Source organism: Pseudopipra pipra, chromosome 29, assembly GCF_036250125.1.
Source record: "Pseudopipra pipra isolate bDixPip1 chromosome 29, bDixPip1.hap1, whole genome shotgun sequence".
NCBI classification, from domain to species: domain Eukaryota; kingdom Metazoa; phylum Chordata; class Aves; order Passeriformes; family Pipridae; genus Pseudopipra; species Pseudopipra pipra.
In genome coordinates this window covers 154,507-181,849 of record NC_087577.1, presented here as the reverse complement: position 1 = coordinate 181,849, position 27,343 = coordinate 154,507, and the positions used below count along the sequence as shown (strand labels likewise).

The 27,343-nt window shown below is 62.5% G+C and overlaps 6 protein-coding genes and 1 non-coding gene across 12 annotated transcripts in view; 5 read left to right on the top strand and 2 right to left on the bottom strand.

Annotated features, from left to right (window-relative positions):
* Positions 1–290: 290 nt before the first annotated feature.
* Positions 291–3,453, top strand: S100A1 (S100 calcium binding protein A1). 2 transcript variants are annotated; one of them, XM_064638622.1, is made up of 4 exons: positions 326–397; positions 1,964–2,182; positions 2,948–3,096; positions 3,177–3,453. In XM_064638622.1, the coding sequence occupies exons 3-4, from the start codon at positions 2,956–2,958 to the stop codon at positions 3,318–3,320; spliced, it is 285 nt and encodes a 94-aa protein (XP_064494692.1). In that variant the 5' UTR covers positions 326–397; positions 1,964–2,182; positions 2,948–2,955; the 3' UTR covers positions 3,321–3,453. The 2 variants fall into 2 exon arrangements, with proteins under 2 accessions (XP_064494693.1, XP_064494692.1); XM_064638623.1 differs by lacking the exon at positions 1,964–2,182 and having other exon boundaries at positions 291–397.
* A 1,013-nt stretch (positions 3,454–4,466) lies between these two features.
* On the top strand, positions 4,467–9,846 carry CHTOP (chromatin target of PRMT1). 3 transcript variants are annotated; one of them, XM_064638625.1, is made up of 6 exons: positions 4,467–4,662; positions 5,921–5,996; positions 7,285–7,435; positions 8,658–8,838; positions 8,927–9,064; positions 9,509–9,846. In XM_064638625.1, the coding sequence occupies exons 2-6, from the start codon at positions 5,932–5,934 to the stop codon at positions 9,709–9,711; spliced, it is 738 nt and encodes a 245-aa protein (XP_064494695.1). In that variant the 5' UTR covers positions 4,467–4,662; positions 5,921–5,931; the 3' UTR covers positions 9,712–9,846. The 3 variants fall into 3 exon arrangements, with proteins under 3 accessions (XP_064494695.1, XP_064494694.1, XP_064494696.1); XM_064638624.1 differs by having other exon boundaries at positions 4,567–4,662; positions 8,655–8,838; XM_064638626.1 differs by lacking the exons at positions 8,927–9,064; positions 9,509–9,846 and having other exon boundaries at positions 4,567–4,662; positions 8,393–8,727.
* Positions 9,847–10,897: 1,051 nt separating this feature from the next.
* SNAPIN (SNAP associated protein) lies at positions 10,898–12,153 on the top strand. The gene is made up of 5 exons (XM_064638628.1): positions 10,898–10,942; positions 11,128–11,357; positions 11,571–11,617; positions 11,716–11,834; positions 11,918–12,153. Exons 1-5 carry the CDS (start codon positions 10,913–10,915, stop codon positions 12,005–12,007), a joined length of 516 nt encoding a protein of 171 aa, XP_064494698.1. The 5' UTR covers positions 10,898–10,912; the 3' UTR covers positions 12,008–12,153.
* Positions 12,154–12,508: 355 nt separating this feature from the next.
* On the bottom strand, positions 12,509–16,160 carry ILF2 (interleukin enhancer binding factor 2). Its single transcript, XM_064638621.1, has 14 exons — positions 16,080–16,160; positions 15,738–15,777; positions 15,505–15,549; positions 14,910–15,014; positions 14,634–14,711; positions 14,336–14,438; positions 14,184–14,249; positions 13,977–14,093; positions 13,789–13,867; positions 13,595–13,682; positions 13,416–13,477; positions 13,133–13,247; positions 12,968–13,058; positions 12,509–12,772 (listed from the first exon to the last, which is right to left on the bottom strand). Exons 1-14 carry the CDS (start codon positions 16,082–16,084, stop codon positions 12,612–12,614), a joined length of 1,155 nt encoding a protein of 384 aa, XP_064494691.1. The 5' UTR covers positions 16,085–16,160; the 3' UTR covers positions 12,509–12,611.
* A 161-nt stretch (positions 16,161–16,321) lies between these two features.
* TRNAM-CAU (transfer RNA methionine (anticodon CAU)) lies at positions 16,322–16,393 on the top strand. Its single transcript has one exon. It is a non-coding gene; the product is annotated as a tRNA-Met (tRNA).
* A 716-nt stretch (positions 16,394–17,109) lies between these two features.
* NPR1 (natriuretic peptide receptor 1) lies at positions 17,110–27,228 on the top strand. Of its 3 annotated transcripts, XM_064638610.1 has the most exons (21): positions 17,113–18,029; positions 20,054–20,253; positions 20,703–20,816; positions 21,194–21,329; positions 21,558–21,649; positions 21,736–21,871; positions 21,954–22,038; positions 22,114–22,234; positions 22,726–22,800; positions 22,887–22,964; positions 23,200–23,304; positions 23,385–23,456; positions 23,818–23,977; positions 24,057–24,212; positions 24,435–24,603; positions 24,717–24,863; positions 25,494–25,686; positions 25,877–26,051; positions 26,333–26,431; positions 26,512–26,603; positions 26,916–27,228. In XM_064638610.1, exons 1-21 carry the CDS (start codon positions 17,321–17,323, stop codon positions 26,976–26,978), a joined length of 3,177 nt encoding a protein of 1,058 aa, XP_064494680.1. In that variant the 5' UTR covers positions 17,113–17,320; the 3' UTR covers positions 26,979–27,228. The 3 variants fall into 3 exon arrangements, with proteins under 3 accessions (XP_064494681.1, XP_064494682.1, XP_064494680.1); XM_064638611.1 differs by lacking the exon at positions 26,333–26,431 and having other exon boundaries at positions 17,110–18,029; XM_064638612.1 differs by lacking the exon at positions 20,703–20,816 and having other exon boundaries at positions 17,112–18,029.
* DENND4B (DENN domain containing 4B) overlaps positions 26,929–27,343 on the bottom strand; it is a 68,128-nt gene continuing 67,713 nt past the window's right edge. The window contains exon 20 of the mRNA XM_064638606.1: positions 26,929–27,194. Within this exon, the coding sequence (XP_064494676.1) occupies positions 26,929–27,194 (266 nt within the window). The remainder of the gene's footprint in view (positions 27,195–27,343) is intronic.

Genomic DNA, 27,343 nt, shown 5'->3' with positions numbered 1-27,343 from the left:
GGACTCGCAGCAGCTGGAACCTGTTCCAGGCTGTTCCTGGCATGGCCTCACTGCTCCTGCTTTGGAAGGAGCTTGTCCTGGGAATGTGCCAGCCGGGCATGATCTCCCCTCACGGCAGCGACCACAGGACCCCCCAAAACCCCAGTGATGCCCCCCCAGCAGTGCTGGGGCTCTCCTGGCTGGTCCCAAATCCTGCTCTCCAGGAGGGTTTGGGCTTCATGGGAGCCCTCTGGTCCCACAGCCTGGCCATGTCCCCGTGCCTGGTGCAGGGACCAGGGCCAGGTTATTTTTGGGGGATTGCTGGCCCCGTCACAGGCAGCTGTTCCCCAGCTGGGCAGTCCCAGAGCCGGGCTTTCCCGGAAGGAGCAGCCGGATCCAGGGGACAGGGATACACTGAGTGAGTGCCACCGGTTCCTTCCCGTTTCCCCCATTCCCAGGCTCTGGATTTGGCCTCTCCCAAAACTCCAGGGCCCCCTTCCTGCCCCACAGCAAAAATGGGAGCTGTGTCCTGCTGGGAAGCAGCTCCTGAGCTTCCTTTTGGGACCTCTGTTCCACTGGGACCCCCACTTCCATCTGGGACTCACAATTCCATCTGAGATCCCCGCTTCCATCTGGGACCCTCACCCCTGTCTTGGACACCCAATTTCCATCCAGGACCCCCATTTCCATTCAGGACTTCCCACTTCATCTGGGACCCCTACTTTCATCCAGAACTGCCTCCTTCCATCTGGGACCCCCACTTCCATCCAGGACCCCCAACTCCACCCAGGAACCCCCTTCACATCCCCCTCACCTGCCCCAGGAACAGGACAGGGGACCCCCAGGACCCTGCATGTGACCCCAAACCCTCCAGTCCCCCCCCTCCCTGACACAGTGGTGTCAGATGATCTCACTGTGGTTTTGGGGTCCCTGAGGGGGGATCGACTGGGCATTTCCCAACCCCAGGGACAGGAAGTACAGGAGATGGAAAGGAGGGAGCAGGATATAATTAGCCCCAAATTAGGGCTGGAATTTGGGATAAAGAGCCTGGCACCACCCGGCTCTTGCGAAAAGCAGCTCCCAGCAGCCCCTCTCTGGGGGGTCCCAACCCTTGGAGGGAGATCCCAATCCCTGTGAGGGGTCTCAATCCTTGGAGGGAGATCCCAGCCCCTGTGGGGGGTCCCAATCCCTGTGGGGGGGTCTCCAAGAGGGGGGATGATGATTTTGGAGGCCGAGCTCCCGCGGGGCCACCAGAGCCGGGCAGGCCGTGGGGGTCCAGCCTGTGCGGATCCGGGGCCGTAACGGGAGCCCGGATTATCAGCATTTCCAGGGCCGGCTCGGGAATCTGGTTTCTTGGCCGAGGCGTTGCTGGAGCAACGTCCGGGCTGGAATTGTGGGGCCTTTTGAGAGTGACAAGAGGCCTTTCAGCGCTCGGGGGGCCCCGGGGGACGCGCTGGAGTCACCCGATAGCCCCCTCAGCTCCCCCCGGCCCCGCCGGCTCCCATGTCAGGGCCCAGGACACCGGATCCCTTTCCAGCCCTGGGACAAGGGCTGGGCACAGTCCTGGCACCAACGGCACCGCTGACAGATGGGGGATGCCAGGGGGACCCCGCGGGGTCAGACCCCGGGCGCTCGGGACACGAGGGGTCCGTGGTGACGCAAAGGACACCAGGGACACCAGAGACATGAGGGACATGGGCCTGACCCTAACAGCGACCCAATGCCTGCCCCACACTTCCCCAGCATCCCAGGGGTCCAGGCTCATCTATGGGGGGTGCACTGAGCCCTCCAAAGTGACGCTGTGCCCACCCCATCCCTTCCCGCCAGAACCCCACAAGCTCCGGTGGGGCTGGAAGTACTTTCCAGAGCCATCCCAGTGCCATTCCGGGGGTCCAGACTCATCCCTGGGGGTGGTGAGGGACACATGAGGAGGGCACTGAGCCCCTCAAAGTGACACTGTGCCCACCCCATCCCTTCCCGCCAGAACCCCACGAGCTCCAGTGGGGCTGGAAGTGCTTCCCGGTGCCGTCGTGGTGCCATCCCGGGGGTCCAGCCCTCAGGTCCCAGCCCCCGCGGGGGTGGCCGGTGGTGCCAGCCGGGCTGTCCAGCCCCGGTATCGGATCCTCCCGGAGGGAGGGGGCTTGGAGCTTATTTAGCGTCCCCGGCGGCCCGTCTGGGAGCACTCGCAGCACGGGGAGCTCAGGTGAGCACAGGTGGCCTGTGAGGGGCAGGGGAGGGGTCCCCCCATCCCAGAGGAGCCCCCCACCCAGCCCAGGGACCCCCACATCCCGTGGGTTGATCCCTGCCCAGCACCGAGGGACGGGAAAAACGTGACACTGCCGGGAAGGGGACAGGGCAGGGAGCGAGGTGTCATTGGAAGGGGAGCTGGTGGATGGGGTCCCTCCCCCTCGGAGGAGCCCCCCCACCCAGCCCTGGGGGGCACCAGAGTGCCGTGGGACCCCCAGATTTGCGGTGTCAGTCCCTGCCCAGCGCAGAGTGAGCAGAGGGACCAGGACAGGGCAGGGGGTGGGTGACGTTTGGGGGCTGCCCTGTGAGGGGGGAGGTGGAGGGAGTGTCATCCCGGCACTCCGGAGCCCCCCACCCAACCCTGGGAATGCCCAGGATGCCCTGGGACCCCCAGATCCACAGTGTTGATCCCTGCACAGTGACGAGGGACGGGAGCGGGACCAATGTGACGCTGCCAGGAGTGGGAGGGGGAACAGGGTGGGCACACTGAAAGTGGGGCAGGTGCATGGGGTCTTTTCCCCTCGGGCGAGGCCCCCACCCTACCCTGAGGGGCACCAGGATGCCCGGGGACCCCCAGATCCTCAGTGTCGACCCCTGCCCAGCGGGACCAGGAAACGCTGCCGGGAAGGGGACGGGGCAGGGGGTGGGTGACATTTGGGGGGGGTGTCATTGAAAGGGGGCTGGTGGGTGCCCCCCATGACGGGGAGGGGGGTTCCCACAGCCAGATCCATGGCGTCACAGCTGGAAGGGGCCATGGAAACCCTCATCAACGTCTTCCACCACTACTCTGGGAAGGAGGGGGACAAGTACAAGCTGAGCAAGAAGGAGCTCAAGGAGCTGTTGCAGAGCGAGCTGGGATGTTTCCTGGAGGTAACTGGGACCAGTTGCAGCACTGGGGGGTCTCCCCTTCCCCTCTTTCCCCCTGTGCTCACCCTGTGCCCCCCCACCAGACCCAAAAGGACACGGGGGCCGTGGAGAAGATCATGCAGGACCTGGATGAGAACGGTGACGGGGAGGTGGATTTCCAGGAGTTCGTGGTCCTGGTGGCCGCCCTGACCGTGGCCTGCAACACCTTCTTCTGGGAGAACGCCTGACCTGCTGTGCTCCCACCCTGCACACACGGCATTCCCAAAATCCAGACACCCCCCCCGCCACCCCCTCTCCGCTCCCCAGCATTCCCACGGGATCCCGCCGGGATCCAGCTCCACAATAAAGGCACCGACCCAGCCTGGGTGTGTTGGCAGCTCCTTCATTCCCAGCGTCCCCCTCCGAGAGCCTCCAGGGATTCCAGGGAGTTTTCCCTCTCCCAAGCCACCCAGGGTCACCCCAAGTGCCTGCAGACATCCCTGGCTCCACCCTGATCCATCCAGGGAGCCTGAAATCCATCCTAGATCGCCCCAGGGAGCGGGTGATCCCGGGCAGTGTTGGGATGTGGGACACGGGGACACCGGGATTTGGGGGGTGACAGGTCAGGACTCGCTGTCGGAGCCTCCGGAGTCTCCAGGACCACACCCGTGAGGCTGGAGGAACCGGTTGGGATCCCAGTGGGATGGGCTGGGAGCCAATGGCCCCGCCAGGGCCACCAGCGCCATCATCTGCCAGGAATCCTGGCACAGCAGGGCTGGGGTGGGATTGGGAAAGGGTCTGCCCTCAGAGGAGAATGGGAATGGAGTCCCTAGGGGTCAAGGAGCACCTGGGCAACATTCCAAGGTTGGAATTTTGGTGGGATTTTGGTGGGGTTTTGGTGGGGGTTTTGGGGGGGATCCTGTGCACAGCCAGGAGCTGGACTGGACGATTCTTTGAGTCATTTCCAACTCAGGATATTCCATGATTCCATGATTCTGTATGATTCCAGGATTACATAATTTTATGATTCTGTGATTCCATGGTTCTATTAATCCCCGATTCCTTGATTCTGTGATGATGCTACTGCAATTCCGTGATTCCACAGAATTCTGCGATTCCATGATTCTGCGACTCCATGATACCATGATTGTACGACTCCACCATTCCACAATCCCATGATTCCCTGCTCCCAGGATTCCATGACGACACCCGATCCACGTGACGTCATCACGTCAATATGACGTCCACGGATACCATAGTTTTCCCTCCCTCATCTGCCCCCCCCTCCTTTCCCCGGGGGAACACCAATCAGCGCTCTCCTTGCGTGGCTCGCGACGCGTTGGGCGTGGCCGGGCGCGCGGCCGCCATTTCGGGGGGGCGGGAGCAGCGCAGCCGCCATTTTGTCGCGGGCGGCTGAGGGAGAAGCGGCGGCGGCGGCGGGAGCGGGCGGAGCTCAGCGCCAGCCCCGGCCCCGGCCCCCGCCCCGGCCCCGCGCCTGCCCCTCACCTGTCCCACACCTGCCCCACACCGGCCCCGCTAACACCTGCCCGCCCGCCGGAGCCACCGGAGACCTGGCGACCGTCTGCTTCGGTGAGAGACTGCCCCGGCTGGGAGGGGGGAAGGGGGCGGGACAGGCCTCGGGGCCCCCTTAGAGCTCCGGAGGGTCCCCTCAGGGTTCTGGGAGGGGTCCCTCTTCCCCCGGCTCCGTGCCCGGAGCTGTTCTCGGGGCTGACGGGGGCGGAGCGGGGATACCCCCGCGACGGTCACTCAAGAAAAAAAACCGCTTAAAAAAACACTTTATATTTTTAAAAGCCCACTAAAATTATTAAAAACGGGAGCGAGGCTGCCGGTTGGCTCGATTTCTGGCTGTAAATCCTCTCCAAAAAGCGAGGTTTTGAGGGTGTTGTAGGGTGAGCGCGGCCCGGTCACCCACCCGTTAAATTTGGTGCTAATTATAAAAATAAATTAATAAATCGATCTGCAGAGCTCGGGGGTTGGAGCTCAGCACGTTTCTGTAGCATCCAGCACTGGGGGGGATTTAAATCCCTGCCCTGAGTCAGGTGGAACCTCGGTATTTTTAAAGGATATGATGCTTGTGTAGCATAATCTTGGATTTTTATTCCCGATTTTACGCCCTGTGCCCTTAAAATTGGGATTTGCCTCTTGCTGATGCTAAAAACTTGGGAAATGTGGAGGTGTTACTGTGCTAAAGGCATTTGGTTGCCACTTGCTGCTGGATTTTTGTATTATTACCCCAAATAATAGGAAAATATTCAGTGTAAGACACCTTTTTAGTAAGGGTGAAATAAAGTAACTCCCTGATTTATTAGGGCTAGAAAATACTAAAAGTCTGTTATTATAATACCCATAACCTGCCTCTCAGTTCTCTCCACCCAAAATGGAGAATTTTTTAACGTTTAACCATATAACCATATAATCATAATTTTGATATTTTTGGCTTTGTTTGGAAAATTTTTCTCTGAAGGTGTCACTTGGTTGCCATCTTGCTGCTGGATTTTTGTATTGCTATTCTTAATATTGGCAAAATATTCACTACAAAAAGATAAATTTTTGGTAAGGATGAATTAAAGTAGCTCCCTGATTTATTAAAACTGGCAGGGGGGCTACAAAACATTAAAAAATCACACAGTCTGTAAAATCATCACAATCAGAACCTAAAAATTTTGGCAAAGGGCTGGAAAACACTAAAAATAATATATTACACATGGGAGTGGGGTAGGTTGTTTTTTTCTCCACTCAAGGGACAAAAATGGAGAGATTATTTAATATTTAACAGTAGAAATGTAGAATAAAGGTGTAAATTCTCCCTTTTGGCCCTGTTTTGCAGATTCTCTGAAGATGGCTGCACAGTCAGCACCGAAGGTCGTGCTAAAGAGCACCACCAAGATGTCTCTGAACGAGCGGTGAGGAAGCCAACGGCACCTTCAGCTCCTAAGAAACCATGTTTTTATACTTAATTCTCACTGCCCAAATCCAAGCCCACCGTGGGTCCCGCCCTCTTTTAACCTCGTCGAGCGAGCAGGTGCCTCCACACCTGCCTTCGCCTCCAGGTCCGGTGGCACAGCGGGTTAAAAGGGCCCAGTTGCGGAGGGATCGCTCCGTGGTTTAATGTTCGCGTGCCACGGAAATGCGGTGGGATGTGTTGTAAGAGCAGAGACCAACCTCACGCACCCTCCCTGTCTCTCCCACATGTTTTTGACATTGGTATTTTGGCCCGGCCGCCGCGCCCGAGGGTCCCACCTGCCCGGGTGAGCCCTGTAAGAGGCCGGTGGTGGCCCCTGGAACCAGCCCAAAGGCTCTTTGGGCCTTGTAAGAGGCAAATGCTTCGCTTCACCTCCATCTCTCCTCTGTCCTCGCGCTCTTCCCGTGGGTCATTCCGCTGGTTTTCCACGTGTGGCTCCTCTGTGACGACTAACGGGTGTCTCGCTGCCCTGCTGAGCACTTTGGGGTTAATTCTCTTACGACTGAGAAGTTTTGGGGCAGTTCTTGCTCCAGCAGCGCTGCAGGGAGCTGTAGGCTGAGCTTACTGGCACATCAGCCCATATTCCTCATTTTTAGGGGATTTATTCCACTCTTCAGCTCCCAGGATGCTGTTCAGGGGCTTTATTTACCATCTCTGCGTGCTTGCTCTTAAATTAAGCACTAAAAGCACCAAACAAATTCTCAAGTGGCCTCATTTCAGGAAAACAGTTGGGTGGAAATTAGGAGGTGCTTTGGGTGGTGGAATTTTGTAGAATCATGGCATTATTTAATGTTGGAAAAGCCTTTAAAGTGATCATTTCCAACCTGGTTCCCACAGTGCCGGAGCACACCAGGCATTTCAGTGCACAGTGTCCTTCTAACCTGCCTCCTGGCCTGGAGTTTTTAAGCTTTTCCCAGATTTTGGGGGGTTAATTTGGCTTTTGCTGTCCCGTTTCTCCCACCTGTCATGGCCATCCCTGCTTCCTGCTGGTTGTCACCCCTTCTGCCACCTCTAAACCCACTAAACCTCCAGCTTTCTCATCCTGACTGAACTTCCACCTCATTCCTGCCTTTTCCAGTCCTCGTGGCAAGCGAGGAATCCGTAATCCCATAAAAGTACCACTCTTTGCATAAGGTTCATGGGAGCTGGAGACCCACTCGAGCACCGTGAAATGCCAGTAATTGTGTGTTTTAAGCTTTAATTAAACCCCGTTTTATTCGACCTTGAAGCTTCACTAACATGCTGAAGAACAAACAGCCGATGCCGGTGAATATTCGGGCCACCATGCAGCAGCAGCAGCTGGCCAGCGCCAGAAACAGACGCCTGGCCCAGCAGATGGAGAACAGACCGTCTGTCCAGGCTGCTCTGAAGCTCAAACAGGTGAGGAAAAGCTGGATTTTGGGCTTGGCGGGATGTGGAAAATAAGCTCCTCAGAGATAAAGAGTCCCAAGAAGGGAAGGGGCTGGAGGGTGAGTCCTGTGAGGGATCACTGGAGAAAAGGAGGCCCAGGGAGGATCTTCTCTCAGCTCCCAACAGGAGGGTCAGGTTGGCTGTGAGGAGGAATTTCCCCATGGAAAGGGTGTTCAGGCCTTGGCAGGGGCTGCCCAGGGAGGTGGGGGAGTGCCCAGCCCTGGAGGTGTCCAGGGCAGGACTGGCTGTGGCACTGAGTGCTCTGGGCTGGGGCCAAGGTGGGGATGGGGCACAGGGTGGACTCCATGGGCTGGGAGGGCTTTTCCAACCTCAGGGATTTTGAGATTCTCTAAAAAGGCTCTTGGAGGTCCAAAAGGAGGGACACAAGGATGGGGAAGGGTCTGGAGGGGCCGCACAAGGAGCAACTGAGGCTTGTTCAGCTGGAAGAGACGAGACTGGTGGGAGACCTCAGGGGGCTGCAGCTCCTCCTGAGGGGCAGCTCCGATCTCTGCTCCATGTGAGCAGGGACAGGACCTGAGGGAACAGCTGGAGCTGTGCCAGGGGAGGGTTAGGCTGGATTTTAGGAAAAGGTTTTTCTCCCAGAGGGTAGTTGGTTGGGCACTGAACAGGCTCCCCAGGGCAGTGGGCACGGCCCCAAGGCTGCCTGAGCTCCAGGAGCGTTTGGACAACGCTCAAGGGACACGATGGGATCGTTGGGGTGTCTGTGCAGGGCCAGAGGTTGGACTCAATCCTTGTGGCTCCTTTCCCATTTGGGATATTCCATGATCCTAAAAACAAGACACCTTGAGGGACTTGCAGAAAATCCCGCTTTTTACCTCAGATAAGTGATTTGTCACCTCCTGGTGGTTGCTTTTGCCGTGGGGGTGTTCAGTGCTGGCTGTTGACGTCTCCTCTCTATTTTTCCAGAGAAATGTCTCATCCCGGGGTTCGGGAGCTGCCGAGTGCTTCACCTCACAGTCCCACCTCCAGCCCTTAAAACCCTACCCCAGCTCCACCCTCCCTCGGCTGCGAGGAAAACAGAGGAGTTGCTGATTGTTTTGGGAATGCAGGCCTGGCTTCCAGGCATAGCCCTGCGTTTTAGGAGTGCTATCCCACATCTCGTGTCGTGTCCCCAATCCCAGATTGCTGCATGACTTCTGCTCTTTCCCTTCCCGATCCTCTCTTCCAGAAGAGCTTGAAGCAGCGTCTTGGGAAGAGCAACATCCAGGCTCGGCTGGGCCGGCCGGCGGGAGCGCTGGCCCGGGGGGCCCTGGGGGGCCGGGGCCTGGCCCTGGGCCAGCGCGGAATTCCACGGGGGGCCCTGCGGGGCCGCGGCGCCCGGGCCATGATCCGAGGGGCTGCCGCGCTCCGAGGTGGGTGCCACCCCCTGCCCGCAGCCCTGACGTCCCCCTGGCTGTTCCTCAGCCTGAAATCCCGTTTTTTTTGGCTGTTCCATCACAGGTCAGGGGCTGCTCCGCGGCGGGAGGGGGATCGCCCCCCGGATGGGGCTGCGGAGAGGAGGGCTCAGGGGCCGCGGAGGGCCGGGAAGAGGCGGCCTGGGCCGAGGGGCCATGGGCCGAGGGGGGCTGGGAGGCAGAGGTGAGTGTGCCCGGACCTCAGGGATAACGGGAGTTCAGCTGCAGTCCCTTCTCCTGCTCAAGGTCGGGGTGTGGAACCTCCAGCCTCTATAATTCCAAGTCTGGAATTTGAAAAGCTCATTTATCCAAGAGCTGGTTATTTTTAACAATAAAATGGAGAAGGGGCTTGAATTGGGTGGGAGAGGAAAACCTGGAGCCAGCTGTTGGAGGAGGGGTGGGGGCATCCAGATGTTATGGTCAGGCTGGGACTGAGGAATTCTCGGGAAGCTCCCAATTCTTCAGCAGCTTTGAGCGGTGGCTCTTGGGCTGACAAACACAGAGGGACTGGAGCGAGCTGGGTATCCATGGCTCCACCATCTCTCTGGGCACCTGGAGGGCTGGGTAGGGAATCGGGAGTTGAGAATTCCTTGGCTGGAAGGTGTGACTGGTTTTCCATCCCTGCCAGGTCGCGGCATGTCCAGCCGGGGCCGGGGCGGCTTCGGGGGCCGCGGGAGAGGCCGAGGCCGCGGCAGAGGCTCCGCACGGCCGGCCCTGACCAAGGAGCAGCTGGACAACCAGCTGGACGCCTACATGTCCAAGACCAAGGGACACCTGGACGCCGAGCTGGACGCCTACATGGCACAGACGGATCCCGAGGCCACCGACTGAGGGGCCAGGACTGCCCGCGGAGCTTGTGCCGTGCTGGGAGAGCCCTTCTCCATTCCCCATGGAGAATTCAGACTTAGTGTGTTCTTCGATGTTTTGATACTCTCTCTGTTGTATTAAACTTTTTTTGGGATTGTTTTTTGGGGGGGATCTTTTTTGGTGGGTTTTCCCCCCTGAGGGAAATGGGATGGATCCACCGCTGGTGACGCGTCCGTGGGATGAGGGTCAGGCCTTGGTGTGCCTCTGGAGCTCCGTGGTTGGGGTTTGGGGTGTTTCTGTTGGATTTAGGGATGTTTTTGTTGTGTTCTGGGATGCTCTTGTTGGGATTTTGGGATGGCTCAGTTGTATTTTTGGATCGCCAGGTTCACTCCTGTACAGTTCAGTTGAACCCACCTGAAGCCAAACCCAACCATCCCAGCAGGGCCAAGAGCCCAAGTTTAGCTGTTGTTTTCCTTCAAGATGCTCAAATCCTCTTGTTCCACACCAGGAGTTCCTGTAGCTTGGAGCAGGAGGAAAATTCCCTTTTAGTGGATTTTTTTGGAGTTTAAAGTTCCTTTGGCACCGTGTTTCTGTGGTTCAAGTGCTTGTTTAAAGGAATGGGAGACAGGGACATAAAATTCCAGCTGGGACAGCAAAGCAGAGCATCAGAACTATCTCTTACAGCACAGACTCCAAAATATGTCATTTTTCTCCAAAAAACAATTGAACCCCGTGGCTTGGTGAAGGGTTTGTGATTACCTTCCACGTTTGAATTTCACCCCTTTTGTGACCTATTCTGGTTCCATTGGAATCTTGCATTTCTGGTTGGTTATAACAAAGGAGAAAAATAATTCCCAAAGCCATGTTTAGGGGGTAGGGTTTTTTCCCAGAAAATGGATTTTTCTCCTCTTCCTCTACCATGGAATTACTCTATAGGGGCAGAAGGAAGCGGAGGGAATGTGGTCGCAGCCCCAGGAACCCGCCGGCTCCATCGAGTTGGGATCGGGGCCGGAGTCCGGCGACATTCCCGGTGGGATCGGGGCCGGGCGGGCGCCGGGACCCAGCGGCGCCGGGGGCTGGGCCCGTGTGTGCTCAGGCAGTGTAAGCGCAGCCGCTATTGGCTGGCGAGGCGAGGGACGGTTGTTATGGCGGCTGCCATTGGCTGCGTCGCGGCGGCGTCTCACGCTCTCCGGCCGCTGCTTTTGATACTGAGGGGAACGGGCAAATGCCGGAAACGGGATTGAGGGGGTTGAGGGTAGGCAGGAGAGGGCTGAGGAATAGGAAGGGGCTGAGGGAACGAGGGAAAGCCCTAAAAAAAGAGGAGGAAAAAAAGCCAAAAAAACAAGGTGAAAGGACCCCAAACGTGTTGGTTTAACCGTTCTGTAATGGACGGGGTTGGGGTTTGTGGCCTGTCTGTCAGCGGTGCTGTTGTGCCTCTAGATGTTCCTGAGCTGCGCCTCGTCTGTTCCCACTCGGGACTACATTGCCCATCAGCCCCCGCGGCCTTTCCCGTCCCTGCGGACTCGGTTTCCCAGCAGCCCCCGCGGCGCGTGGGGGGCCAAGATGGCGGTGGGGAGCGGCCCCGCGGCCCGGGAGCTCTTCGCTGAAGGGCTGCTGCAATTCCTGCGCCCCGCCGTGAGACAGCTCGACCGTCACGTCCACAGCGTCAGGTACGGCCACACGGACCGGGCAGGGCGGGCCGGGAGCGGCGGGGGGAGCGCGGGGTCTGAGGGGCAGGTAGGGCTGAGAGGGTATCTGTGGTATCTGAGGGGAGTCCAGGTCCCCTGGGGGGGTGACTTTTCGGCTGGGGGGTGCTGAGGGCACAGATCCCATATTGAGGGGCCTTTGGGGTGGGGTCCAATGTTTTCCCTGTCCCCTCGCAGGGAGAGCCAGGTGGAGCTGCGGGAGCACATCGACAGCCTGGCCACAGGTGAGCCAAAAACGGGGGGGGGGTCACCTCTGCCACCCCTCACCCCCAGGTTTGGGGGGCACAGGGGGTTCACTGGCTCTGTGCCCCCTCCTCCTCAGAGCTTTGCCGCATCAACGAGGACCAGAAGGTGGCCCTTGACCTCGACCCCTACGTGAAAAAGCTGCTCAACGCCCGGCGCCGGGTGGTGCTGGTCAACAACATCCTGCAGAACGCCCAGGTGGGGCTCTGGGGGGCAAAGAGGGGTTGTGGGGGGTCCCAGAGCCCCCCTGGGCACTCACAGAGGGGGGTTTTCCTGCCCAGGAGCGGCTACGGAGGTTGAACCACAGCGTGGCCAAGGAGACCGTGCGGAGGAGGGCAATGCTGGAGGCTGGGGGCTACCAGGGCAAGTGAGAGCCAGGGGAGCAGGTATCCCCGGGATCACAGCCTTGGGAATTCGGGGGGTGTCCCTCCTCACCTGCCACACGGGGAGCAGGGACCCCCCCCGAGTCGTGTGCCCGGATTTGGGGGTGCTGGAATAAAAGTGACGCTGGAGTCCGTGATGGTGCCACATCCCTGAGGGGCCTTGGGGACAGTGGGGAAAGCAGGGGTTGCCAGGGGGGGTCTGGGCACAAGCAGGGGGCGTTGGGCAGCCCCAGGGGGGTTTGGAGGCATTGGGCAGCCCCAGGGGGGTTTGGGAAGCCCACGGTGAAGTGAGGGCACCCCCAGGTAGGGTTTGGGTGTCGCCAGGTGGGATTTGGGGTTCGGGCAGCCCCAGGTGGGATTTAGGTGTCCTCAGGTGGGATTTGGGGTTCAGGCACCCCCCAGGTGGGTCCTTTCAACTTCTGGAACCTTCTCCTGCCACCCCACCAGTGTCATTCCCATCCATCCTGTGTGTCCCTGACCAACCAGGACTCACTGGAAAGGGGGAACACTTTAATGTGTTACATTTAACACTTATAAAACACGGACAGAGCCAAGTCAGGGGCCCTCTCCTGCCCCAGGTGTCCCTGTGCCCTCACTCCTGGGTCTCCATGCTCTCCTCCTCCTCTCCCGCTGCTGGCTCTTCCTGGTTTTCCTCTTCCTCCTCCCCTTCCTTCTTCTCTGGGGGTTTCTCGTACGCCTTCTCCGAGGGTGTCACGATCACCCCGTCCCACGTGGACATCTCGGACGCCAGGTCTGCCCCAACAGGTGGCGCTGGATTCCAGCCCCATTCCCACCTGGATACCCCCGAGATTCCAGCTCCATTCCCCCCTGAATGCCCCTGGGATTCCAGCCCCATTCCCACCTGGACACTCCAGGGATTCCAGCCCCATTCCCACCCGGACACCCCTGGGATTCCAGCCCCATTCTCACAGGGACACCCCCACTCACAGCTGGCGTCTCCCTCCTGTCCCAGGATTTTCCGGTAGCCCCCGTGGGACAGGATGCGGACGAGGGTCTGGGCCGTGTAACACACCATGTCCTGGGGGTGGGGAGGGGTCAGTGCAGGGACAGGGACCCCCCGAGCATCCCCTCCCCTGCGGGGATCCCCCTCACCTGCTGTTCCAGCGTCATCACCGTGTGCACCCGGAAGTTGCCGCTCTCGCAGGGATCCGTGATGCCCACGGATCCGGGCAGGAAGAGCCCGGCCGCCAGGATCTGGAGGCAGCGCCTGCACACAGGACATTTCGGGTTCAAACTGGAGCATTCCAGCAGAAATACAGCTGGGAGCATTCCAGCAGCTCCCAGCTGGAGGAGCCGGATTCATCTCCCAGGCACCGCTCCAGTGGTTTTACGGGGAAAACGGAGCCACAGCAGGAATTTATCCCCTGGGATTGACCTGTAGGCGATGTTGAGAGCCAGGGGCTGCCGGGTGGGGTTGTTCATCACGGCGTAATGCCCCTGGAACGGGAAGGGCAGAGGAATTAGGGCAGGAAGGGAAGAATCCCAGCTCAGGGGAAGAATCCCAAGCCCTACTGGGATTGGGATCGGGATCAGCTCCACATCCACGTCCCCCACCAGCAGGTCCAGGATCCACGGCGTGAGCGGCTCAAAGCCGGGGAAGCGGATCCTCAGGTCCTTGAGCAGCCGGATCAGGACCTTCACCCTGGGGCAGAGGCAGGAGGAGGGTCAGTCCTGCACCACCAGCACCACTCCACATTCTCCATAAGGAGACCCATGATCCTTGGATCCACGATTCCCTTGGAACTCACGTGGACTGCGAGGCGTTCTCCTCGAACCACCGCGCGTGCCGGATGGCGGCCAGGGCGCTCTGCAGCACCTTGATGTCCACTGCAAGAAGCACAAAGTCCCAGTTTTCCAACCCAAAGAGGCACAGGGAGGGCGCACCAGGCGCTCCCTCTGCCCCGGATCCCAGTGGGAAGCGCGGCCGGGCCCTCACGGTGCAGCTCCGGGTCCAGCTTGCGCAGGTTGGGTGGCACGGTGGTGATGAGGATCTTCACCGTGGCGTCAGCTGAGCTGATCTCAAAGCCCGTCTCGTTGGTCAGCATGGTCAGCACTGGGGGGGAAAACCAGGAATTCCACATGGAGGGGCTGGAAAACTCCTGGGAACACAGGAACTCAGCCTGCATCGCTCCAGAGGTCCCACCTTCGCTGGGGTCCTGCGCCCTCAGGCTCTCCACCACCTTGTTCCCCAAGGCTGCCACGGCTTCCACTGGGGAAAAGAAGGAAAAGGAGAAGGGTTGGAGCAGGGCTGGGAGTCGCTCCGATCCCACCTGATCCCAGCCAGCCAGCACTCACAGGTGGGCAGGATCTTCAGGATCACCACCAGATCCGCCACGTTGTGCCCCGTGGTCATCGTGCCCTTCTTGTAGGAGCCCACCTGGCGAACCTCCTCAATTTGCTGTGGGAAGGACAACCCCAAATCCCAGGAATTCAACACAGTGCAGCATTTTGGGGGCTCAGTATTGATCCTTAATCTGCCCTGGGCCAGGACCACCAGGGCCCTTGTGAGGGACCATCTCCCCAGGGCGCTCTTTTCCCAATCCCACCAGTCCATCATCTCCCCACGGAGCTCTTTTCCCAACTTTGGGCTCACCACTTCAAAGGTTCCGGGTGCCACGATTAAGTTGTCGATGACATTGTTGATCTTGGTCACCAGGGACAGGATGGAAGCCTGGGAAGGAACAGGAGGGGGGGATTATCCAGGAAAACCTCTCAACAATTCCACTTGCAGACCACAAAATCATCCAAGAATCTCCTCCTGGGTGCTCATTCCAGAGAATTAATTCATTTTTAGGCCGCTCCTGTGAGTCCCTGAAGGACTTCGGATTCTCCAACACCCATCCCAAGGATCTGAGGGAATTTTGGGCACCTGCTCGGCAGCGGTGGGAGCCAGGTCCTGATTCCTCTTGAGCAGGGCCTCACTGAAGGCTGTCTCATCAGCTGCAGGTTTGACACGAGGAAAGGCCATCTCACACTGGAATGGGATGAAATTCCCACTGGGATTTTACTTTCCAACACAATTCCCTGTTCACATGATCCTACCGGAGCTCCACAAGTGTCCAGGAGCTCCCACCTGTGCAGCTTCAGAGGGTTTTATTAACTATATTAATTAATTTAATAATTTAACTCATTAAATCTGCAGCTACCGGGCCTTGGAATCACATCCCTAAAGGGCAGAAACTCAGGGAATTCGGGATGAGGGAATGATTTCTTCCTGGAAAAGGTGGGAAACAGGTGTTGCTGCGGGACCGAGAGGACACCTGAGAGGAGGCGACAGGTATTGGGGTCACCCCGAGGGTTGGAGAGGGGGGACAAACCTCAATCCAGGGATTGATCTGGTATAATCCTCCCAAAAAAATGATCCAAACCCCCCAAACCAGGGATGGGGGGTCGTTCAAGCTGGAAAACCCCTGGCAATCCCCAGAAAAGCCCCCCTGGATCCCCTTGGAACGAGGGTTACTCACGACATAGAAGTCAAAGGGGATGTGGGGCACAAAGGGCCGGAACCTAAAGGGGAGAGAAGACCCCACTTCACTCTCTGGGCGGGGCTTTGTCCCCCCCAAACCCACCCTCCTGTCACGACAGAGCGCTGTCACGACACGTGGGATGGCCCGGCAGGGCCGGGGGTTACCTGAGCCCCCTCCCCAGGACCCCCCTGCCGCCCTCCCCGCATCCGAAGCATTCCCAGGACTCCCCTGGATCCGAAGCGGCCGCCGCGGCCGCGGCCTCGGTCACCCCTGCGGGGAGAGAACGGGAGCGATAACGGGGGGTCCGAGCGACCCCCGGTCCCACCCCCACACACCCCATCCCGCCGCTCCCCGTTACCCCTCCCGGTCCCGGTCCTGTCCCCCCGCTGGTTCCATCCCGATCCACCCCGACCCCGCCGCCCCCTGTCCGGTGTCCCCCCAGTCCCAGTTACCCCCCGGTTCTCCCCCGTTCCGGTCCCGGTCCTGGTCCCCCCCTCATTCCCGGAATCCCCCCATTCCCGATATCCCGTCCCTCATTCCCGGTATCCCCCCCATTCCCGGTTTTCCCCCACCTCATGTCTCCGCCGCTCCCGACAATGAACCGCCGCTCTCAGACCCCGCAGCAACCCTCCCTCCCATTGGTCAGCTCCCTCCGCCGGCCCGCCCTCCCGGGGCCGCTCCCCGCTCTCCATTGGTCTGGCCGCGCATCAATCTAAGGCGGAAACCACTAATAGCGGCGCGCGGCCGCTGGGGGGAGCCATGGGGCGCGAGCGGGTTGGTGTCTTATCTCGGGGTCGGGGGGGACACGCGCAGCAGCAGAGTGGCGCAGCGGGAGCGTGCTGGGCCCATAACCCAGAGGTCGATGGATCGAAACCATCCTCTGCTAATGCTGACTTTTTCCTCAGCAGCGATCTCGTTAATCGCGTCGGGTTTTACCGCTGCTTTAAGGCGACTTTAATGCTCCTTAATACTTTTTGCAGCTTGTCCCGCCCCGGAGCATCGCGGGGTAACGGCTGTCAAGTGTGTCGTCAGACCCGGGGGCTCGGGGTGTCCCCGGGGGGCTGCGCGTGTCCCAGGGCTTGGACCATCCCGGCTTTGGACTGTCCCGGGGTTGGACCACCCCGGATCTGCGTGTGTGCCCGTCCACGCGCGTCCTCAACCCCCGCGCGCGTCCCCGTCCGCGCGTGTCCCCCGAGTACCCCCAGTGTCCCCAGCCGCCGCGCGACCCCCCGAGTGGCACCTCCGGGGTCACCCCCCCGCTCCCGTGGGGCCGCGGGGACCCCTCCGTGGGGCAGAACCTCCCACGGGTGCGGAAAGGGGGGGTGAGAGATGCCCGAGCCCCCCACGACCCCTCCGCCGGGGCCGCCCGGAGGCTCCGGCGCCGCGCGGGGACAGGGCGGGGGGGCCGCGTTTTGGGGCGTCCCCCGCCCCACTGACGAGTTCATCGGGTCTCAGCGCCTCACTCGTGCCCGTGTCCGGTCGTGGGGCGGGTCAGCGGCAGCACCCGGGTGGTCGCGACAAGACACGGGGAGGGGAGGGAAGGGGAGGGGAGTGGGACACATCGCGGCGCATTCCAGGGGCCGGGATCCCCTCTGAGAGCGGGAATCCCCCCCCCGCCAGCGGGCGGCCCCGTGCACCGCCCATCCCGCCCGAGGCGCCGCGGGGGGAGCGGCGAGGAAGGAGTTAAGGTCGGTGTGGATGATAACGGCCCTTTGTGTCACCAGTGGGGGGGGCGAGGAAGGGCTCAGCCCCGCCGTGGGAGGGGGGGACACGCCACTCTGCCACTCTGCCACTCTGCCACCGTCCGTGGGCGATGCTGGCGGCGCTGGCGCTGTCCCTGCTCCTCGGCGCGGCCGCGGCGACCCCGAGCCCGACGCCCCCCGGGACCACCCCCGGGAGCGCCGCGCTGACCCTCGCCGTGGTGCTGCCCCGGCACAACCTCACCTACCCCTGGGCTTGGCCGCGCGTGGGCCCCGCCGTGCGCTTGGCCGTGGCCGCCGTCAACTCCCGGCGGGATCTGCTGCCCGGCTTCACGCTCCGCTGGGTGTTCGGCGACAGCGAGGACCGGCACGGCGTGTGCTCCGAGATGGCCGCGCCGCTGGCCGCCGTCGACCTGCGCCTGGCCCACCACCCCGCCGCCTTCGTGGGCCCCGGGTGCGTGTACACGGCGGCGCCCGTGGCCCGGTTCACCAGCCACTGGCGGCTGCCGCTGGTCACGGCGGGGGCCGAGGCCCACGGCTTCGACGACAAGCGCGAGGAGTTCGCGCTGACCACGCGCGCCGGTCCCAGCCACCGCAAACTGGGCGAGCTGGGCGTGCGGCTCCACCGCCGCTTCAACTGGACGCGCCGGGCGCTGCTCGTGTACTGGGACGAGAGGGTGGACGACCGGCCCTGCTTCTTCGCTGCCGAGGGCTTGTACGTCCAGCTGCCCACCCTGCGCAACCTCACGGTCATGGACGTCGTGTTCCAAGACAGCGGCAACTTCTCCTTCGTCATCCAGGAGATCAAGGCCAAGGGGCGCAGTGAGTGACGGGGAGGGGGCACTGAGACGGGGACACTGGAGCGGGAGGGGGACAGCGGGGTGGGAAAGGGGACACTGGGATAGGAAGGGGACAGCAGGGTGGGAAGGGGACACCGGGAGGGGAAAGGGACCCTGGGGTGGGAGAGGGAAACTGGGATGGGGAGGAGGACACTGGGATGAGAGTGGGACACTGGGATGGGAAGGGGACAGTGGGATGGGAAGGGGACACCAGGATAGGAAGGGGACAGTGGGGTGGGAAGGGGACCCTGGGATAGGAGGGGGACACAGGATAGAAAGAGGACAGTGGGATGGGGAGGGGGACAGCAGGGTGGAGAGGAGGACACTTGGACAGGGAGGAGGACGAGGAGGGGAGAGGGAGGGGGACGGGGCGGTGCGTGGCTCGTCACGGGTGGGCACAGCTCCACACGGGTGCACATGGGTGTGCCCAGCTCGGCACGGCTTTACACGGGTGTTCACAACCATACATGGGTGTGCACAGCAGTACATGGTTGTGCCTGGCTGTGCACAGCTTTACATGGGGGTTCATGGCTGTTCACAGCTGGACATGGGTGTGCACAAGGTTTCACGAGTGTTCATGGCTCTACGTGGGTTCTCATGGCTGTGCACAGGATATGCACAGCAGTACACAGCTATACCCAGCTGTACACGGCTGTTCATGGCTGTTCACAGCTGTTCATGGCTGTTCACAGCTGTACACGGGTGTTCATGGCTACACATGGCTGTACATGGGTGTTCATGGGTTTGCACAGCTCTACACAGCTCCACACCTGTGTTCATGGTTGTTCATGGCTCTACGTGGGTGTGCACAACTTTACATGGGTGTTCATGGCTGTACATGTGTGTTCATTGCTGTACACGGGTGTTCATGGCTGTACATGGGTGTGCAGAGCAGTACACATGTGTCCCTGGCTGTGCACGGCTGTTCACGGCTCTCACAGCTGTACACAGCTGTGCCCAACTTTACACATCCGTTCACACGTGTTCACAGCTGGGCACAGGTGTTCTGGCACTACACGGCTGTACACAGGTGTTCACGTGTGTTCTCGGCCGTACACAGCTGCCCTGCACACTCACACACATGTGCTCTGCCCCCACCCTACTGTGACCCCCCTCGAGTCCCTCCCTGTGCCGTGTCCTCCCCGGGAGCTGCCGAGCACCGTCCCCATCCCGGTGGTCCCGGGGCAGCTCCGACCTTTCCCGTGGGGCAGCCCCGGGTGACACGGGGCTGGCACGGGAGGGTGGGGGTGGGTGCTCAGCCCCGGGGGTGTATTTGGGGGTCTCACAGTCCCGGGTGACACCGGGAGACATGGGGTGACACAGGACGCAGGGTTGGTGGTGGGTGCTCAGCCCCGGGGGTGTATTTTGGGGTCTCACAGCCCCAGGTCACACAGGACAAGGGGTGGGAGGTGGGTGCTCAGCCCCAGGGGTGTATTTTGGGGTGCCGGGGGGTGGCACGGCTGGTGCTGCGGGGGTGGCACCGCCGGGGTCCGGTGTCGCCGAGAATCCATCGGGGCTGCGGGGAGGAGGAAACGGAGTCGGGAAAACAGGAAACCTCGGCCTGGCGCCGAGGGCAGCGCCAGGCACGACACGGGGGGGCGGCACAGGGGTCGGGACCCCCCGGCCCGGGGGCAGCACAGCCCACGGGCTGTCACGTAATAATCACGGACCCCCCCGTGTGGGGCTGGGGGCTCCCGGGGGCTCCCGGGGGGTCCCAGGGATGTTGAGGGGCTGGGGCTTATGTCACACAATAACTGGGGACCCCCAGGACATGGGGCTGGGGGCTCCTGGGGTCTCCCAGGGATGTTGGGGGGTCTCAGGCCCATATCATGCAATAACCGTGGTTCCCACAGACATGGAGTCGGGGTGTCCCGTGGTCTCTGGGGGCTGCCGGGGGTCCCGGACCTGTCGGGGGGGGCGGGGGGGGCTCTGTGAGGAGTCCCAGGGCAGTCTGTCGGGGGTCCCGGGGCTCTCAGGGGTCCCGGTGCCAAGGCCGTGCCCCCCCAGTCGTGTACGTCTGCTGTGCCCCGGACACGCTGCGGGAGCTGCTGCTGCAGGCGGAGCTCGAGGGGCTCACGGGGGGCGACTTCGCCTTCTTCTACATCGACACCTTCGGCGCCAGTCTGCAGGGGGGGCACTTCCCCGACCCCCGCCGGCCCTGGCACCGCGGCGACCACCACGACCCCCGCGCCCGCCGCGCCTTCGAGGTGAGCCAGGCACGGGCTGTGCCGCGGGCGGGGAGCACGGGGACCCCCCCGGGGGGGCACGGGACACCAGGGAGTGCACAGGGACACCAGGGTGGGCACGGGGACACCAAGGTGGGCACAGGGACACGAGGGTGGGCAAGGGGACACCAAGGTGGGCACAGGGACACGAGGGAGGGCACAGGGACACCAGGATGGGCACAGGGACACCAAGGTGGGCACAGGGACACCAGGGAGGGCACAGGGACACCAGGGTGGGCACAGGGACACCAAGGTGGGCACAGGGACACCAGGGAGGGTACGGGTCCCCCCTGGGTGGGCACAGGGATTCCCAGGTGGGCATGGGGACACCAGGGACCCCCCGGGTGGGCACGGGGGCACGGGGGTGGGCACAGGGACCCCCCCCCCGGGTGGGCACTTGTCTGCCAGTCCCCCCAGCCGTGTCCCCCCAGGCCGTGACCATCATCACATACACGGAGCCCCAGAACCCTGAGTACCAGCCCTTCCTGCGGCGCCTGCGGGACGAGGCCCAGCAGCACTTCAACTTCTCCATGAAGGACGGACTGGTGGGACCAGGGGAACCGTGGGAATGGTGGGAATGGGGGGAATGACAGGGGGCACCAGGCTGGGGGCACAGCAGGGAGATGGGAGCAAGGGGAAAGGGCAAGGGAGGCGGGAATGAGAGGACTCGGGATGGAGCTGTGGGTGAGGGGACAAGGGACATGGGATGGAGCTGGGGATGAGGGGACAAGGGACGTAGGATGGAGCTGGGGGTGAGGGGACAAGGGACATGGGATGGAGCTGGGGGTGAGGGGACAAGGGACATGGGATGGAGCTGAGGACAAGGGGACAAGGGACATGGGATGGAGCCAGGGGGAGGGGAGCAGGCCCCCCAGCTGTGCCCCATCCCCGAGCCATCCCCAAGCCATCCCTGTCCCCCCAGATGAACTTCATTGCCGCTGCCTTCCACGACGGGGTCCTGCTCTATGCCCAGGCCCTCAACGAGACCCTGGAGCGTGGCGGCTCCGTCGCCGATGCCTCGGCCATCACCCGGCAGATGTGGAACCGCACCTTCTACGGTCAGGCCCGGCCCCATCCCCATCCCCTCCCTGCCCCCTCCCTGTCCTTTCCCTATTCCCTTCTCCGTCCTCATCCGTGTCCTGTCCCCATCCCCTTTCCAACCCATCCCAGCCAGGTGCCACCTGCCAGTCCCCCACTTGCCCCCTTCTCAGGATGATATTTTGGGATCAGAGCCCCCCTCACGGTCCCCAAGGTCCCCCCCAGACCCTCCCATCCCTCCCCCCCAGGTGTCACTGGGTTCCTGAAGATCGACGAGAATGGGGACCGGGAGAGCGACTATTCCCTGTGGGACATGGACCCCACACGGGGGGAATTCCAGGTGAGCCCTGGCACCTGGGGGGGGTCATTCCCAAGGAAGGGTCTGGGGGCTCCTTCCCACCCTTTTCTCTCCCCCCCACCCCAAAGATCGTGGCCAACTACAATGGCACCACCAAGAAGATCCAGATGGTGCCGGGCCGGGAGATCCACTGGCCAGGGAACGTGGTCCCATCCGATGTCCCTCCCTGTGGATTCGACCACAGTGACCCCCTGTGCCGCCAAGGTGAGGCTGGGGGGGGGCACAGGCCCTGAGACCCCCACCCTGCCCCCCCCCAGCCCCTCAGCACCCCCCTGTCCCCGCACAGCCACTCTGTCCACGCTGGAGGTGCTGTCGCTCGTGGTCAGCCTGATCCTCCTGGCCATCACCGTCACCTCCTTCTTCATCTACAGGTCAGGGGGCTTTGGGGGGGCCCGGGGGGGCCGGGGGGGTGCTGGTTAGGGTCTCACAGGCCCCCCCCGGCGCAGGAAGCTGCAGCTGGAGAAGGAGCTGGCGGCGGAGCTGTGGAGGGTGCGCTGGGAGGACGTGCAGATGAGCAGCCTGGAGAAGCACCTGAGGAGCGCCGGCAGCAAACTCACCCTGTCCCTGGTGGGCACTGCGGGCACCACAGGGACGGGGATGGGCACGGGGTCACCCCACGGCTCCACTGGGGGATGGGAGTGGACACAGGGGTCACCCCATGGCTCTGCTGAGGGATGGGAGTGGACACAAGGGGTCACCCCATGGCTCTGCTCAGGGACCAGGGGGATTTTGGTCACCCCATGGCCCTGCTTGGGAACCAGCATCAGGGGCACTGAGCTCACCCCACAATCCCACTGGGGTCCAGGCTTTGGGGGGACCGGGGTGACCCCATGTCCCCACTTGAGGGCTGGGGCCCAGGGGATCGGGGTCACCCCACGGACCTGCTCAGGGACCAAGAGAGACCTGGGTCACCCCACATCCCTGCTCGGGGACTGGGGTCACCCCATGGCCCTGCCTGGGGACTAGGACTGGACTGGGGGGAGCAGGGTCACCCCACAGCCCTGTCAGGAACTGGGGTACCGGGGGGTACCAGGCTTACCCCCCCCCCCTCCCCTCAGAGGGGCTCCAACTACGGCTCGTTGATGACCACGGAGGGGCAGTTCCAGGTCTACGCCAAGACAGCCTATTACAAGGTAGGGGGTGGGGGACCAGGCATGGCACCCACTGCCCCGGGTCCCACCCACTGCCCCCTGTCCCTCATCCCCCCGTGTCCCCCCAGGGTAACCTGGTGGCCGTGAAGCACCTGAACCACAAACGCATCGAGCTCACGAGGAAGGTCCTGTTCGAGCTGAAGCACGTACGTGACCCCCGGGGGGGGGACCCCAGTGGGGTTGGGATGACCCCCGATGGGGCAGGGAGTGACCCCAAATGGGCGGGAAGTGACCCCAATGGGGTGAAGGTGACCCTCAACAAGGGAGTGACCCCCAACAAGGCGGGGGTGACTCCCCATAGGGGAGGGGAGCCCAGCCAGATCCCACCCCACGGGTGGGTGGGGGCAGCAGGAACCCTGTGCCACCCCCTGTCCCCCCCAGATGCGGGATGTGCAGAACGAGCACCTGACCCGGTTCATCGGCGCCTGCACCGACCCCCCCAACATCTGCATCCTGACCGAGTACTGCCCCCGCGGGAGCCTCCAGGTACAGGGGGGGCTGCTGGGGGGGCAGGGGTGAGAGACCCCCCCCCCCCGAGACACCCCTGACCCCCCTGACCCCTCCAGGACATCCTGGAGAACGAGAGCATCACCCTGGACTGGATGTTCCGCTACTCCCTCACCCACGACATCGTAAAGGTATTGACACTGCTCAGGGGGGGTCCCCATCCCACGAGGGTCCTCCCTCCATTAGGGTCCTCCATTCCCGTGCCCACCCGGGGGATAGGGAAAGGACAGGGAGGATCCCCCTTCCCATGGGAATCCCTATTCCATGGGGGTCACACATCCCGTGGTGGTCCCCAATCCCACAGGGCTCCCCCGTCCCACACGGATCCTTCATCCCGTCGGGCTCCTCCATCCCATGGAGGTCCCCCATCCCACAGGAGTCCCCCATCCCATGGGGATCCCCCATCCCCTCGGAATCCCCCACCCCACAAGGGCCCCCCATCCCCCGGGGTAGGGAGGACCATCCACCCCCGATCTCCCTGCTCCTCTTCAGGGGATGCAGTTCCTGCACAACGGGGTCATCGTGTCCCACGGGAACCTCAAGTCCTCCAACTGCGTGGTGGATTCCCGCTTCGTGCTCAAGATCACGGACTACGGGCTGGAGAGCTTCCGCACGGCCCCCGACGGCGACGACACCCACGCGCTCTTCGCCAGTGAGACCCCCCCGTGCCCCCCATGCCCTCCCCCCCCCGGGGGTCCCGCCCGGCCTGAGCCCCCTCCCTGGTGCCACAGAGAAGCTTTGGACGGCACCGGAGCTGCTGCGGATGGAGGAGCCGCCGGCACGGGGGACGCAGAAGGGCGACGTCTACAGCTTCGGGATCATCCTGCAGGAGATCGCCCTGCGCAACGGCGTCTTCTACGTGGAGGGCATGGACCTCAGCCCCAAAGGTGGGCATGGGGGCTGCGGGGGGGCCGGGCAATGGGGTTGGGAGCTGTTGGTGGCTGGTTGGACTTGAGGTGGGATCTGTTAATGGGTGGTTGGACCCCTTGGTGCAGATTTGGAGCTGTTAATGGGTTCTTGGATCCATTGGTGGGTGTTTGGAGCAGATGATGGGTTCTTGAACCTGCCAATGAGTCATTGGACCTGCTGATGGGTTGTTGGCCTCGCAGAGATCATCGAGCGCGTGAAGAGCGGGGAGCGGCCGAGCTTCCGGCCTTCGGCCAACGTCGGGTGCCACATGGAGGAGCTGGGGCAGCTCATGCAGCACTGCTGGGCCGAAGACGCCCTGGAGCGCCCCGACTTCAACCAGATCAAGGTCCAGCTCCGCAAGTTCAACAGGTGCCTCCGCCTCCTTCAGCCCTGAGGGCGAGGGGTGACCCCCAGAGAGGGTCCCTGGGTGGGTGTTGACCCTGGGAAGGGTCCCAGGGTGGGTGTTGACCCCGTGCCCGCAGGGAGAGCAGCAGCAACATCCTGGACAACCTGCTGTCCCGCATGGAGCAATACGCCAACAACCTGGAGGAGCTGGTGGAGGAGCGGACCCAGGCCTACCTCGAGGAGAAGCGCAAGGCCGAGGCCCTGCTCTACCAGATCCTGCCCCAGTGAGCACCTGGGGGGCTCCAGGGGGCACCCGGGGGGGTCTCGGCCCTGCCTGCACCCCCTCAACCCTGAGCACCCCAAAGGCAACTCCGGGCTGGGGTCCCCTGTGGGTGTCCTGTGGGGTTGGGGGGGCTGGGGAACACAGGGACCCCTGTGTGGGTTGGGGACCCCAACATGGCCTGGGAATGGGGGGGGGCTGGGAACACCCTGGGGACTCCAAGGACCTCCCAGTGGTTTGGGGTTAGGGATGTTTTGAGGGGCTGGGGACCCCAAGGACTCCCACGTGGCTCTCTCAGGAGGGTCTGGGGGGGGTTGTGTCCCCCCCTTACCCCCATCTGGGAGGGTCTGTGGGGGTCACCACCCCCTTACCCCCCTCCAGGAGGGTCTGTGGTGGTCATCACCCCCTTACCCCCTCCAGGAGGGTCTGTGGTGGTCACCACCCCCTTACCCCCTCCAGGAGGGTCTGGGGATGTTGTATCTCCCTCTTACCCTCACATCCAGGAGTGTCTGAGGGGGTTGTGTCCCCCATCCCCACCCTTTATCCCCACACAGGGGGGTCGTGTCCCCCTGCCCGTGCCTGGGAAGGTCTGTGGGGGTGCCGTGTGCCCCCTGACCCCGCCGTGTCCCCCCAGCTCGGTGGCGGAGCAGCTCAAGCGTGGGGAGACGGTGCAGGCGGAGGCGTTTGACAGCGTCACCATCTACTTCAGCGACATCGTGGGCTTCACGGCGCTGTCGGCCCAGAGCACCCCCATGCAGGTGGTGACGCTGCTCAACGACCTCTACACCTGCTTCGATGCCATCATCGACAACTTCGACGTCTACAAGGTCAGGGGGCTCGGAATCGGGGGGTCAGGGAGTCTTGGAATCCCAAAGTCCCGGGGTCCTGGAATTCCAGAATCACAAGGCCCCTGCCAAGGCCTGAACACTTTTTCCACACAGGAATGTCCCTGATGTCCCGGTGTCCCCTGACATTCTGGTGTCCCCTGATGTCCCTGATGTCCCCATGTCCCCGCAGGTGGAGACCATAGGTGACGCCTACATGGTGGTGTCGGGGCTGCCGGTGCGGAACGGGAAGCTCCACGCGCGGGAGGTGGCTCGGATGGCCCTGGCCCTGCTCGACGCCGTGCGCTCCTTCCGCATCCGCCACCGGCCGGGGCAGCAGCTGGAGCTGCGCATCGGCATCCACACGGGTCAGGGATGGGACAGGGATACAGGGAACAGGGCATCCACACGGGTCGGGGATGGGACAGGGATACAGGGACAGGGCATCCACACAGGTCAGGGATGGGACAGGGATACAGGGATGGGGCCGGGGGTCTCATGCTGTCCCCACAGGCCCAGTGTATGCGGGGACAGAGACAGGGACATGGGGACGGGCCGGGGGTCTGACGCTGTCCCCACAGGCCCGGTGTGTGCAGGCATAGGGACAGGGACATGGGGATGGGCTGGGGGTCTGACGCTGTCCCCACAGGTCCGGTGTGTGCGGGGGTCGTGGGGCTGAAGATGCCGCGGTACTGCCTGTTCGGGGACACGGTGAACACGGCGTCACGGATGGAGTCCAACGGGGAAGGTCGGGAGGGCCGGGGGGGGTGCCGGAGACTGGGGGATCCGGGGGACACCGGGGGGTGCTGAGGGTCCCTCCCCCCCCAGCCCTGAAGATCCACATCTCGGGGGTGACCAAGGCAGTGCTGGAGGAATTCGGGTGCTTCGAGCTGGAGCTCAGGGGGGACGTGGAGATGAAGGTGAGCCCCGACTCCCCCAAAACAGCCTCGACTCCCCCAAACTGCCCCGCCCTCCCCTCAGACTTCCCTGACCCCCCCAAACTGCCCCAGCCCCCTTCAATGGACTCCCAATGGGGACCCCCCACACACCTTAAACCCCTGGGGCAATGCCCCCCTTCACTCCCCCCTGCACCCCAAACCTTGGGGTGATGTCCCCCCCGGACCCCAAAAGTGGAGTAATGTCCCCTGCCCCTCTTTCACCCCAAATTTGGGGCAATCCCCCCCCTTGCACCCCAAATCTTGGGCTCTCCCCTGACCCCCCCCCTCTCCCAGGGCAAGGGGAAGCTCAGGACCTACTGGCTCCTGGGGGAGCGTGGGAGCGGCACCCGGGGGTGACCCCCCCCCCGCACCCCAAAAACACCACTCGGACCCCCAGGACCCCCGGCCACAGCCTCCTCCTCTGGCCGGGGGCTGGGGACCCCCCAAACCAGCCTCGGAAAGGACCCCCAGCACCCCGCGGGCACCGGGGGGGACACGGGGAGCTGGAGGGGACACGGAGGGGGGCTGGGGGGCCCTTGGGGGCTTCCCCCGCCCCCCGGGGGGGCACGAGAGCTCTAATTTTTGTAATAAAGCTGCTGTGGACACACTCAGGGGTCTCTGGGGGGTCTCAATGGGGTCTCTGGGGGGTTCCCCCCGCACTGGGGTCCAACTGGGAGTGGGGGTGGCTCCGGGGGCATCCCCGAGTAGAGGGTTGGGGGGGA

What these genes read in the sequence shown, in the direction of transcription:
- S100A1 (XM_064638623.1), top strand. Translation starts at nt 2,956, where the DNA reads ATGGCGTCACAGCTGGAAGGGGCCATGGAAACCCTCATCAACGTCTTC. An exon ending in AGCTGGGATGTTTCCTGGAG is followed by an intron (nt 3,097 to 3,176) that starts GTAACTGGGACC and finishes CCCCCCCACCAG; the next exon opens with ACCCAAAAGGACACGGGGGC.
- CHTOP (XM_064638624.1), top strand. Translation starts at nt 5,932, where the DNA reads ATGGCTGCACAGTCAGCACCGAAGGTCGTGCTAAAGAGCACCACCAAG. An exon ending in CTGCTCTGAAGCTCAAACAG is followed by an intron (nt 7,436 to 8,654) that starts GTGAGGAAAAGC and finishes CCTCTCTTCCAG; the next exon opens with AAGAGCTTGAAGCAGCGTCT. An exon ending in AGGGGCTGCCGCGCTCCGAG is followed by an intron (nt 8,839 to 8,926) that starts GTGGGTGCCACC and finishes GTTCCATCACAG; the next exon opens with GTCAGGGGCTGCTCCGCGGC.
- SNAPIN (XM_064638628.1), top strand. Translation starts at nt 10,913, where the DNA reads ATGCCGGAAACGGGATTGAGGGGGTTGAGG. An exon ending in CGTCACGTCCACAGCGTCAG is followed by an intron (nt 11,358 to 11,570) that starts GTACGGCCACAC and finishes GTCCCCTCGCAG; the next exon opens with GGAGAGCCAGGTGGAGCTGC. An exon ending in ACATCCTGCAGAACGCCCAG is followed by an intron (nt 11,835 to 11,917) that starts GTGGGGCTCTGG and finishes TTTCCTGCCCAG; the next exon opens with GAGCGGCTACGGAGGTTGAA.
- ILF2 (XM_064638621.1), bottom strand. An exon ending in TCCCCTTTGACTTCTATGTC is followed by an intron (nt 15,015 to 15,504) that starts GTGAGTAACCCT and finishes ATCCCATTCCAG; the next exon opens with TGTGAGATGGCCTTTCCTCG. An exon ending in GAGAACGCCTCGCAGTCCAC is followed by an intron (nt 13,683 to 13,788) that starts GTGAGTTCCAAG and finishes CCTCTGCCCCAG; the next exon opens with GGTGAAGGTCCTGATCCGGC.
- NPR1 (XM_064638610.1), top strand. Translation starts at nt 17,321, where the DNA reads ATGCTGGCGGCGCTGGCGCTGTCCCTGCTCCTCGGCGCGGCCGCGGCG. An exon ending in TCCTGTTCGAGCTGAAGCAC is followed by an intron (nt 22,965 to 23,199) that starts GTACGTGACCCC and finishes TGTCCCCCCCAG; the next exon opens with ATGCGGGATGTGCAGAACGA. An exon ending in TCACCCACGACATCGTAAAG is followed by an intron (nt 23,457 to 23,817) that starts GTATTGACACTG and finishes GCTCCTCTTCAG; the next exon opens with GGGATGCAGTTCCTGCACAA.